Source organism: Myotis daubentonii, chromosome 1 (assembly GCF_963259705.1).
Source record: "Myotis daubentonii chromosome 1, mMyoDau2.1, whole genome shotgun sequence".
NCBI classification, from domain to species: domain Eukaryota; kingdom Metazoa; phylum Chordata; class Mammalia; order Chiroptera; family Vespertilionidae; genus Myotis; species Myotis daubentonii.
The window spans coordinates 72,503,934-72,516,840 of record NC_081840.1 but is presented as its reverse complement, the minus strand read 5'-3'; the positions used below and the strand labels follow the sequence as shown (position 1 = coordinate 72,516,840).

At 44.3% G+C, this 12,907-nt stretch overlaps 1 protein-coding gene across 3 annotated transcripts in view; it reads right to left on the bottom strand.

The window, feature by feature from the left end:
- ARHGAP11A (Rho GTPase activating protein 11A) overlaps positions 1-12,620 on the bottom strand; it is a 31,324-nt gene extending 18,704 nt beyond the window's left edge. For 2 of the 3 annotated variants that reach the window (XM_059705465.1, XM_059705475.1), the window contains exons 1-5: positions 11,759-12,610; positions 6,577-6,647; positions 4,702-4,798; positions 2,184-2,437; positions 588-751 (exon numbers count right to left, since the gene is read on the bottom strand). In XM_059705465.1, coding sequence (XP_059561448.1) covers positions 588-751; positions 2,184-2,437; positions 4,702-4,798; positions 6,577-6,647; positions 11,759-11,887 — 715 coding nt within the window. In that variant the 5' untranslated portion in view covers positions 11,888-12,610. Of the gene's footprint in view, positions 1-587; positions 752-2,183; positions 2,438-4,701; positions 4,799-6,576; positions 6,648-11,758 lie in introns of all 3 variants that reach the window. The other variant, XM_059705483.1, reaches the window with a different exon arrangement.
- Between the last annotated feature and the right edge of the window lie 287 nt (positions 12,621-12,907).

The following is a 12,907-nucleotide window of genomic DNA, read 5'->3' as shown; positions in this document are numbered from 1 at the left end:
ACTTTCTAACAGTTGTCTTCATAGTTCACTTGAAGAAGCTGGGATCTCCCTCACTTAAATAAATCCTATCTATACTAATAAAAGGGTAATATGCTAATTAGACCGGACGTCTTCCAGACAAAACCACGGTGGTGGGGGCTGAGGCAGAGGCAGTTAGGGGAGATCAGGCCAGCAGGGGAGGGCAGTTAGGGGTGATCAGGCCGGCAGGGGAATGCAATTAGGGGCGATCTGGCAAGCAGGCAGAAGCGATTAGGGACATCAGGCAGGCAGGCAGGCAGGCAGAGACGTTAGGGGCAATCAGGCAGGCAGGGGAGCAGTTAGGGGCATCAGACAGGCAGGCAGAGTGGTTAGGGGCAATCAGGCAGGGAGGCAGGTGAGCGGTTAGGTGCCAGGGGTCCCGGATGGTGAGAGGGATGTCTAACTGAACGGCCCAATCCCGCAGGAATCAGGCCTAAATCGGCAGTCAGACATCCCCCAAGGGGTCCCGGATTGGAGAGGGTGCAGGCAGGGCTGAAGGACCCCTCTCTCCCGTGCACGAATTTCATGCACCGGGCCTCTAGTTACTTAATAATGCAACTACATCTTACCAATATCTGATGCATAATCAATAAAAGTCTGTACTACTGCAGCCTGTAATCGTAGCTTTTTTTCTGTGTTGGCAGACATCTTTTCATGTACTTCACTTGTCTGAAGAAGATTTGGTGCAAATATCACTGCAAGATTGCTGCTATCCATCTTATTCTCACTGGACCTAAATGAAAAAAAGCTTTTATGAGATGGCACCAAAGATAAAAATTAAAATAAAGTATTAAGTATATTTTGAAGACCTTTTACTTTTCCAGTCCAACACACGTCACAATATAGTTACCCTTCATCTACTCATCTACATGATCAGGTAGAATACAGACAGAACCAGAAATACACAGCTTCTGTGTGCTTAGATACACATCATCAAAATCATGCAAACATAGAGCCCACATTTTGTTTTTCCACACAAATTGAACATGTCTGATTTTCAAACCCACAAACAGAAAATCTGAAGTATTAGAGGGCAGGAAGTATGTCTAGAACAAGCAGGCTCATTGACAGCAAAGAGAAATTTGAAGATCAAAACACAAATATTTTAAAAACACAGCAATCTGAAACCATTCAGTGGACAAAGAATCCTACAATCACCAATAAGCTGTCCAGGCATTCATAATGATCACAGACAAGACATAGTAAATCATTTGGTATATTGTTTTTTCTATACAGGATAGACTTCTTATGGAAAGGAAATATATAATACTAGAGGCCTGGTGCACAAAATTCATGCAGGGGAGGGGGGGGGTGAAGGGTGGCATCCCCTCTGCCTGGCCTGCGCCGTTGGGGGATGTTGTCCGATTGCCGGTTTAGGCCAGTGGGGTCAGGCCTAAACGGGCAGTTGGACATCCCCCTCACTATCTAGGACACTGCATGCACCAGTGACCATACTTTTCATACAGGTAAAAGGCATCTTGCTGTTGTATGGGCAGCTACATTTTTTTGCCCTGATTATAAAAAGTAATACATAACATGATCCTTCTGAGGCAATAGTACCTTTTTTCCCATCTTGTGGGTGGAAGAACTGAAGCAGAGAGAAGTTAAGTAATTGGCTTTGTCACACAGTTATAAGTGTCAGAATCAGGGCTGACCACTAAATGGACAAGCCAGAGTCCATGCATGTCATCGCTGCATCATCCTGTTTTTTCAGTGTTAAGAGTAGCCTTGCCAGGTTTTAATTTTTCTTTCTAAGAGACTGTTCCCAATAAACAGAGTAGGGTTCTAAGGCCTGGCCAACAATCAGGGCTAACCTGTGGGGCCAGTGGCCGGTGGGGGGACCAGGGGACCCCCGCTGGCACCCACCTTGCCTGGCAACCTGGCCCCGCCTGCTCACCAGCCCCACCCCCACCAGTCACCTCCCTCTGGGGGGGGTAGATGCTCAACACAAGAGGGTCCTGCGTTGGGCATCTGCACCCTGGTGGTCAGTGTGCATCATAGCGACCAGTCTTCTGCTGTTTGGTTGATTTGCATATTAGGGTTTTGTTATATAGGACTTTTAAGAAAAGTTTTCACTCCAAATGAAATTTTATTATCTATAAGAGTAAATCCAGCTACTTGAGTAATTAAATTCTCATTTCCCAAGACTTTTCATTACTACTTACCTAAGAGAAACATTCCTGAGGAAATTAAAGAAGTATCTTAATATATCAATAGTGTGGTCAGGCATAAGACAGGAGAGCAACAATGTAGCTTTATTCTTCTCTTCTGTTCCTAACTGTTGAGCTTTGAAAAGTGCTTCATGTAAATCAGCTGGGAGAATGGGCTCTGGCAATTCCCTAAAAAACTGCTTAAGAAGTCCTGCAATATCACAAGGAAGTGCAGAAGACAGGCCACTTTCACCATGATCCAGTTTATTCTGAAATAGATAAAATAATCTTGAGTGTTTGGGGGCTTAGGAGTATATTGCAAATAAACTATCCTTTCTTGTACTCTAAAGACCTTTTTAAAATAAATTTCTTTTAACTCTTATTTTAATACTAGAGCCCCGGTGCAGAAAGATTTGTGCACTTGGGAGCGAGGGGGAGGGTCCCTCAGCCCGGCCTGTGCCCTCTCGCAGTCTGGGACCCCTCAGGAGATAACAACCTGCCGGCTTAGGCCTGCTCCCGGGTGGCAGAGGGCAGGCCTAATCCCCAGGTGCAGCCCTGGTCGGGCTCAGAGCAGGGCCGATTGGGGAGCTGGGGCGCCGCCCCCTGTCATGCACAGAGCAGGGCGGATCGGGAGGTTGCGATGCCACCCTCAGTCACGCTCAGGGTAGGGCCGATTGAGGGGTTGGGGCACCGCCCCCTGTCATGCACAGAGCAGGGCGGATCGGGAGGTTGCGATGCCACCCTCAGTCACGCTCAGGGTAGGGCTGATTGGGGGGTTGGGGCACCGCCCCCTGTCACACTCAAGGCAGGGTCGATGGGGAGGTTGCGGCGCCACCCTGTCACGCACAGAGCAGGGCCAATCAGGGGGTTGGGGAGCTCCCCCCTGTCATGCACAGAGCAGGGTAGATCAGGGGGTTGGGGAGCTCCCCCCTGTCACCAACAGAGTAGGGCCGATAGGGGAGTTGGGGCACTGCCCCGTCACACACAGAGCAGGACCGATCAGGGGGTTGGGGCGCTGCCCTCTATCACCCACAGAGCAGGGCCGATCAGGGGGTTGGGGCGCCGCCACTCTCACACTCAGGGCAGGGGCCGATGGGGAGGTTATGGCTCTACCCCGTCACACACAGAGCAGGGCCCGTGGGGTGGGGGGGTTGGGGCGCCACACCCTGTCACACACAGAGCCGCAGGGCGATCAGGGGGTTGGGGAGATCCCCCCTATCAGGCACAGAGCAGGGCCGATCAGGGGGTTGGGGCGCCTTCCCCTGTCAGGAACAGAGCAGGGCTGATTGGGAGGTTGTGGCCCCGCCCCCTGTCACACACAGAGCCACAGGGCGATCAGGGGGTTTGGGCGCTGCCCCCGGTGCCGGGAGGCCTTGTGGCTCCGCTGATCCCGGTGCTGGGAGGCATATTACCCTTTACTATATAGGATACAGGCCTGGTGCATGGGTGGGGGCTGGCTGGTTTGCCGTGAAGGGTGTCCTGGATCAGGGTGGGGGTCCCCACTGGGGTGCCTGGCCAGCCTGGGTGAGAGGATGATGGCTGTTTGCAGCTGGTCACACATCCTTCAGGGTGGGGGTCCCCACTGGGGTGCCTGGCCAGCCTGGGTGAGGGGATGATGGCTGTTTGCAGCTGGTCACACACCCTTCAGGGTGGGGGTCCCCACTGGGGTGCCTGGCCAGTCTGGGTTAGGGGCTGAGGGCTGTTTTCAGGCTGTGACTAAAGCTCCCAACTGCTCCTTTTTTTCTTTTTTTTTTTTTTATTCTGGGCCAGCTTTAGCCTGGCTCCAGCTCTGAGGCTTCCGCTTCTGAAAGCAGGTATCTGGTTTGTTTCGGTTCTCCAATCGAAACTCTGTATCAACTCCAGCTCTGAGATCCCAGCTCCCTGAAAGCTGGTTTCTGGGGTTTTTTTTTAGCTTCTATTTGTAACTATGTTTCTTAAACTGCAGGTTGAGAGGCCGGCAAGGCAGGCGGGGAACATTGCAGTCCTCCTTCACTGAAGCAAGCAAGCCTCATGTTCAGTTTAAGCTTCCTGGCTGCCGGCCGCCATCTTGGCTGACAGTTAATTTGCATATCGTCCCTGATTAGCCAATGGGAAGGGTAGCGGTCATACACCAATTACCATGTTTCTCTTTTATTAGATAAGGATATCTCCTTTTCCAAAGGCTAAAAATAATAAAACTTATTTTTTTTCATTTATAGAAAGTAGGACCATGTATTTTAAACTACTCTAAACTTTCAAAGCATTTTATAAACAGCTTGATTGTGGTGATTTCACAATGTATATGTAAATCAAAACATCAAGTTGTTCATCCTAAATGTACTGGTGAATTATACCTCAATAAAACAGGGTGGGGGGAAGAGCATTACAGAAATGATTTACTTTCTTTTGGAAAAAAGTTCTTCTGCCATGAAAAAAGCTATTTTCATATTCAATTTCTGTCAATAATTCATGTAATACTTCTACATATTTAAATCACAAAACCACACCAAAAATATGGTACAGAAGAAAAATGACAGTTTAAGAATATGCTTACCTTTAACGCTTTTAGACGAATAACAGATCCTGATTTCCTAAAAAGCCCTTCGGTATGAATATGCTCTTCTAGAGATGTGCAAGCATCAACAAGAAAACTGAAACAGAGAAATCTTTTCAGTGGCCAGAACACATCTTTCTAAATCCCATTATTCTGCCAAAGTACAGGAGCAGACCAGGCACTACACCCCTTACAGAAGCTCTGATGTACAAATCCCTTTAATCTGTGATAAAAGGCCACGTGCTTCCTAAATTCCTCTCTAGGAACCACCATTTTACCCATGACAACTTCAGTAAACCCACTTAACCTACATCCTTCTCAATCCTGTTTCTCTGCTTTCATTCAGAGCACAGGACTTGTCTTTTCCACTGCCTCTAATCTACCTTCCTTCATATCCCAGTCTCTCCTCCACCCTCTCCAATCAGACTCTCACAGCCATTACTCCAAAAAAAAAAAAGTGCTCTCAGAGTCACCAATGGCCTCTGCCTTGCCAAATCCATGGTAAATTCATTGTCTTCGTCTTGTTTGTCCTACCAGCATAACACACTTGACCACTCCCAGATCATTTTAAAAATACTTTTTCACTCTTCTGGTTTTCCTACTGACTCCCTGACTGCTTCTTCTCAAACCCCTTTTCTGGATCCTCTTTTTCTTCCAGACCCCTACATGCTAGGATGACTCAAGGCTCCAAGGCCTTCTTTTCTTCATTCTCTCCCCATGTGTGATCTTGCACAGCATACACAGCTTAAAATATCTACCATCTACTTACTACGTTTCCCCCAAAATAAGGCAAGGTGTTTTTTTCTCACTCTAACATTATCTCTCAGAAAATCAAATACACCCCAGTCCTTACAATCTTTTTCATAGATGTGTGCTCAATTTTTATATTGAACAATTTCTAACAACCAATGGTAGTTTTAGATGCTTAGTTAACAGCTGGTACCAATAAATTAGAATGGATATCAGCTGTAAGCAACTGATAAAAGTTGCATTGGTGCACAGTGACTAAACATCGCAGAGGGTAACAGAGTAGTTTGTTGTTTCTTTTAGCACGCAAAAAATTATGGCAAAGATGTAGTCATTATTAGAATTTGCAATTCTAAATGTTGAAAATCCATATAAACAAACCTTTGCAAATTATTTAAAAAGCAAAATACTAAGTGGAAACCTTAATGAAGATTATGAATCTACACCTATTATCTGAGGGAAAATGATTCTAAGGCAGCAAGGTGCTCAGTAAGTGCTTTTGGACAATGCATCAATTAAAAACCCAGATTACTGGACTAGAGTAGGCAGAATGAAAACTACTTTGGACAGAGGGAAAAATAATTAGAAAGAGCTAAGACAGTTTCTTTAAATGCATTTAAACTATTTTCTTAAGATGTAAACTTACCTAGTAATTTCTGATCCAGTTAGTCCAAAAGATTATTTATAAATAGTAAACAACATTAAAAAGCTCAAGGTATGTTATTTATATTCACAAATACGCTAATATCTTAGCATAAAATTCTTTTACCCAACTTTTCTAAAATAAAAGTATCAATATTTTAGCTGTATTGGTAATTCAGTATATTACTGAATATAATCAGAATTGTGGCAAAAGAACTGGTATAGATTTGAAATCTCTAATTTAATAGAACAAAAATAATTTGCTCTCTAACATTTACTCATTACTAAGCCTTAAAATTCAATCCTGGGAGTAAGTAAAAATTGAAGTTAAAAATATGTGAAAGTTTAAGTAAATTTTTTTTTACATTACTACTGAGAAATGAAATCATCCGTTAATTCAAAACAAATGTGTGAGTCAATCAACTATTTATTTTTAAACATTCAAACACCACTTTGAAATATTTATTCATTTCAAACTTTGCTTACCTTGGAATGTGTCCATATTCTGGCACAACAGAATGGGGCAATGCATTAAAAGGTACTCCAAATATTTTACCCTAAAATGACAAACTTAGTTATTCTAACACAAATATTAAGCATAATATAAATTTTCTTAAACATTAGGGCAAATTTAAAACCTCAACAAATAAAAAAAGATAGCAGAGCCAGCTGGTGGCTCAGAGGTTCAGTATCGACCTATGAACCAGAAGGTCACAGTTTGATTCCCAGTGGGGCACAAGCCCTAGTTGCCAGCTCAATCCTCAGTAGGGGAAGTGCAAGAGGCAGCCAATCAATGATTCTCATTGATGTTTCCTCTCTCTCTCTGCCCTCCTCTCTGAAGTCAATAACAACACTTAAAAAAAAAGAAAAGAAAAGAAAAAAGCAAAAGTAAACTATCAGTCAGTCAAGACAAAGAAAGCAATTCTTTCAAGTACATTTTGTAAAAAGTAACTACCTTATGCTAGGTGCTAAGAGTACAATGATGGCAAAGATAAAGTCAGTGCCCTCAAGCAATGTGGTAAATTCCATTTCCAAAGCCATTATGGAAAAATCAACCCTGTTAGTGTTTAGTCATGAAATTCTTAAACAGATTTGTCCCAAAACACTAAGGTTTCCCTCAAAATACTACCTGTTCCACCCCAGCTGGTTTGGCTCAGTGGATAGAACTTAGGCCTGCAGACTAAAGGGCCCGGGGTTTTGATTCCGGTCAAGGACCTGGTTGTGGGCTGGATACTCAGTAAGAGGCAGCTGATTAATGATTCTGCCTCATCACTGATGTTTCTCTTTCTCTCTTTCTCTCTCTCTCTCTCTCTCTCTCTCTCTCTCTCTCTCCCCCCCCCTCCCTCTCCCTTCCTCTCTGAAATCAATAAAAATTTTTAAAAAATACTACCTGTTTTTTCAGTGACCTTAAAAATACTGACCTTATACCTTCCTTCTGGCACCTTATAAATACTAATTTGAACAAGAGGCTAAGTCAATTGATAATGGTAATTCCTGTCATTCATTGCGTACTTCCTAAAATTACACCAGAAGTGGTTATTTTTAGACCTGATTATCTTTTACACACTCCATGGAAAAGTGCTATTCAAACTACTTTCTGAGCTACCCAAAAATAGGGATCCTGCAAACACTTAATTCAAATTTCATTTAACTACTTTAAAAACCATTTTAAACAGTCACATTCAAATGTATTACTCACATTCAAAATTTAACACACTGAAAATCCCAAGAGTAAAATTGTAAATGTCGGTTAACTTGCATGTTTGTACACACTATCTTTGTGCACACATTCAAACTTCTTAAAAATGTGTCACTGAATAAGAAAGTTGTAGCTTTTCATTGGATTTAAGAAAATAAATTAAAGCCTGTATATGTGTCTACTTATACAAAATTAAATAAGTGTGTATACCTAATCTCACAAATGTTAATGTAGCTTAAATGAATCTGCTCTCCAAGAATGCTCTTGAAGCACTTATATTTTAAGAGCATCTTATTTATTATTTAACCTTGTATTTACAATGAGAAACCATTCAACATTGTTCATGATTCAACAGACTAACAAAATTTCACTTTTCCAAACATGTGGCTCCATTTAATTGAAGAATACAGAAAAGACAATTTAGTACAATGCTGTAAGAGAGCAAACTGTTTATTAGAGGGAGAACTGCCAGATTTTAAATACTGGCTCTTCCATTTACCAAGTGAGCTTGATCAAATTAACATTCCCTACGCCTCAGTATCCTCACATAGGTCTTACTCTGATGCAGAGCAAGCATTCAAAGAATATTTGCTGCTGCTACGATTACCATTTCAAAGAGAGCTACTTAAAAAAAGAAAGTTAAGATAGGTAACCCCTTGTCTGAGTAAAGCAAAATTTTCTTGATACTGTGCAATCAAGCAAAATGCAAAAATAAATCAGATGCTGAAGCTGACTACAAATATCATACATAAGTAGAATTCAGGGAGCTTGTCGACCCTTAGGTCTCATTATTCTCAATATTTGGCTTCATAAGTAACTGCTAAAATTTGATCTCATAAAATAAAGAGCATGCTTTTTAAACTGTATGTATTGGAATATCATTTATAACACCACCCTTAAAAGATTTCTAGTTCTTTTCTTAAAAAACTCAAAACTATTATTAGCCAACCAACACCAAATAACGAAAGAAATATAGTTTTCAGTTACCTATCTTGTTAGATCCCACTCATGGAACACTATAATCTTCTGTATTTCTTTATTAGAATATTTTATTAGTATTTCTAGTGTGACAATCAAGATATAGACCATTTATTATCGTAACAACTAAAATTAGTTTAAGTGGCATGTGACAGGCATTGTGGTAGTCCTGTTGCCATATCTTAGAGTTTTTTTTAGACTGGGCCAAGGAGAGATACCATTATTCCCACTTTATAGAGTAGAAACTGAAGCTTAGGAAAATTAAACAAGCAGTTCAAGATCACACATCTAGTAGGGGTAGAGCAGGATTCAAACTCAGTCCTATCTGAATCTAAAGACAGGTGTCAGTTTTTCTTAAGCGGTGAAAAAAATCCACGTACAAATTCTATCATATGGCAACATATTTGTTAATATTTAAAAGCTCGACTGGCTTTCCAAAATCTCAAATATAGTTGGTTTTGTAAGAATATAAAAACAATTTCTCTAGATCAGGGGAGAAACCAAGATGGCGGCATAGGTTAATGCCGGAGATTGCTGCCTCGAACAACCAATTCAAGGGTACACCTAAAAGACGGAACGAACATCATCCAGAACCACAGGAAGGCTGGCTGAGTGGAAATTCTACAACTAGGAGGAAAGAGAATATCATACCCAGACTCAGAGGAGGCACAGTGCTGAAGTGAAATACTCAGATCCCCAGAGACCCGCCCCACCCAAGCCCTGCACAGAGCCATTTGCCAGATAGCCTCAGGCAAAGGCTAGATTAGCACCGCCCTAGAGATCCAGCACAGAAGCTCTCCCACTGCAGACACAGCTGACTCTCATAGCCAGTTAGCCTGGAGGTCAAATCATCCCTGGTATTGCCGACAATCAAGGCTTAACTACAACAAGACTGCCCACAAAGACCACTAGGGGGTGCACCAAGAAAAGATAAAAAAAATGCAGAGACAAAGAAACAGGACGCAAATGTCAGAAATGGAAGATATAGAGCTCAAAACCACACTTTTAAGGTCTCTCAAGAACTGTCTAGAAGCTGCCGATAAACTTAGTAAGGCCCTCGAAAAGACTGGTGAGACCGCCGATAAATGTAGTGAGATCCTCAAGAAATCTAATGAGACCCTCGATGTTGTGATAAAGAACCAACTAGAAATTAAGCATACACTGACTGAAATAAAGAATATTATACAGACACCCAACAGCAGACCAGAGGAGTGCAAGAATCAAGTCAAAGACTTGATATGCGAAGAAGCAAAAAACACCCAACTGGAAAAGCAAAATGAAAAAAGAATCCAAAAATATGAAGATAGTGTAAGGAGCCTCTGGAACAGCTTCAAGCGTACCAACATCAGAATTATAGGGGTGCCAGAAGATGAGAGAGAGCAAGATATTGAAAACCTATTTGAAGAAATAATGACAGAAAAGTTCCCCCACCTGGTGAAAGAAATAGACCTACAGGTCCAGGAAGTGCAGAGAACCCCAAACAAAAGGAATCCAAAGAGGACCACACCAACACACATCATAATTAAAATGCCAAGAGCAAAAGACAAAGAGAGAATCTTAAAAGCAGCAAGAGAAAGAAACTCAGTTACCTACAAGGGAATACCCATACGACTGTCAGCTGATTTCTCAACAGAAACTTTGCAGGCCAGAAGGGAATGGCAAGAAATATTCAAAGTGATGAATACCAAGAACCTACAACCAAGATTACTTTATCCAGCAAAGCTATCATTCAGAATAGAAGGTCAGATAAAGAGCTTCACAGATAAGGAAAAGCTAAAGGAGTTCATCACCACCAAACCAGGATTATATGAAATGCTGAAAGGTATCCTTTAAGAAGAGGAAGAAGAAGAAAAAGGTAAAGATACATATTATGAACAACAAATATGCATCTATCAACAAGTGAATCTAAGAATCAAGTGAATAAATAATCTGGTGATCATAACAGAATCAGGGACATAGAAAGGGAATAGACTGACTATTCTTAGGGGGGAAAGGGGTGTGGGAGATGCGGAAAGAGACTGGACAAAAATCGTGCACCTATGGATGAGGACAGTGGGTGGGGAGTGAGGGCGGAGGGTGGGGCGGGACCTGGGAGGAGGGGAGTTATGGGGGGATAAAAGAGGAACAAATGTAATAATCGGAACAATAAAGATTTAATTAAAAATAAAATAAAATAAAATAAAAATAAAGCCAAAAAAAAAAAAAACAGAACAATTTCTCTAAAGTTTATACACATCATTTTTTTAAAAATCCTCACTGCAAGATATATTTTTATTGAGATGAGGGGGGGAGAGAGAGAGAGAGAGAGAGAGAGAGAGAGAAAAACATTGACCCGTTGCCTCCATACACTCCCGACCTGGAATGGAATCAGCAACCTTTTGGGGTGTGGGACAACATTCCAACCAACTGAGCCCCTTGGCCAGAGTATAAGAGAAATTTTATGTAGAAAGTGACAGAGGTAGTAGAAGTGAGCCAGCTGGGCTGCTTAGGCTCAGGAAACCAGTTACAGAAGCAAAAGAAGGGCCCTTGGAGCTTAGGAGAGAGAAAGGCAAAGGTAACAGGTCGGGGGGGGGGGGGGGGACGACAACGATGGAGAAAGCGGGGAAAGGCACCTGGAAATATTTTTAATTGTCACAACTGGCATCTTGTGGGTAGAAGTCAGAGATGCGGCTAAACATCCTACCACGCACAGGGCAGCTACATGCCCCCCCCCGCCCCCCGCGATTATCTATCTCTTATTGTCAAGCTGCTGAGACTGAAAAGTCCTGCAACTTTCTCTGAGTGACCAAAAACCCCTGTAACGAATAAGCCATGTCATTCTTTTAAACGTCTGCCGGTGGCTACCTGGATTGAATCAGACGCAGGTAACCACCTTCTCTTTTGGGTCCATACAGAATGAACATGCCGGCATGACCTGGTAGTGACAGTACGAGCTGTGCTTCCCCTCCCCGCCCCCCCCCACCCCCAACCTGAATCTCCCCCAGCACTTACCACTACGGCCGCGGCGGCTGAGTCCCGCCTCCGGCGCTCGCCCTGCCCGCGGCCACCTTTGACCTTAATGCCGTAGGCAGCCCGAAGCTGCTGCACCAGGGCCAACCTCACCAGCCGCTGATCCCACATCCCGGAGGCGCCGCCCGCCCTCCGCGGCCAGACCCGAGTCCTGAACCGCGCTCGCCAACAAGCCTTCCACGTTCGGCACACGCTCGGCTGTGCGCTCCGCCTCGCTGCTTCGCGGCCCCGGCCGCCAGCCACCTCCACGGCTTTGCCCGGCTCCTCGCTCCACGTCCCCCAACCGCCTTCCCTCAAGCCTTTGATCTGGCCACGCCTCACTTTTCCTTCACTTACGCCAACCTTCTCCCCTGTCACAGGACCCTTTCAGCTACTTACAAAGACCTCCCTTCCTCCTCCCTGATCCTGTCGGTCCCCGGTACCAACGCCCGTTAGCACCTTCTCGCCACTTCCGGCCACTTCCTAAGCTCCCCTTTCCTCCAACCCTGGCTTTGCCCACGGCTCTCTCCCAACTGTAAAGGCGACTTCTGGACCCTTCTGCCCCGGCAGGGTCAGCGGAGTGTCCGTTTCTGTCCCCGCCCCACCCGGCCCCAGGCCGCCGGACCAGCCGGCTACTCAGGCGTCCCTTCCAGTCCCGGTCCCCGCCCGGGCTGGTCTCCACCGTCACGTCTCACAGGCTGCCCTTCCCTCCATTAGCCCGCCCGCGGCCCTCGGCCAGCATATCCTGGTGCGCTCGCTGCAGCCAGAAAGCCCTCCTCATGCCGCCGCCCCGCCGCCTCCGCTGACGCCCCGAGCCACGGTTGTCCCACCGCAGGTCCGGCCCAGCTCGAATGGCAGCGCCAAACAGCGCTTCGCATTCTGATTGGCCCGCTCCGTTTTTCAAAATCAGGACCTCGGAGGGTGGCCAGGTGTTGCCTGTCTAGCGAGGTGCGGGCGAAGGGGAGACTACGGAGGGTGTGAGGAAAAAAAATTTTTTAAGCATGAAAAGAAATCTGAATTCCACTAGCTACTTCATAGCCATATTTTAGAGGAAAATACTTTATAAAGACTACTTTAATACATTTGGCCTGCTCCTGCGATAATATATTTGGGGAAATGGAATAGACACCTTATCGTTTTTTTTTTTAACTT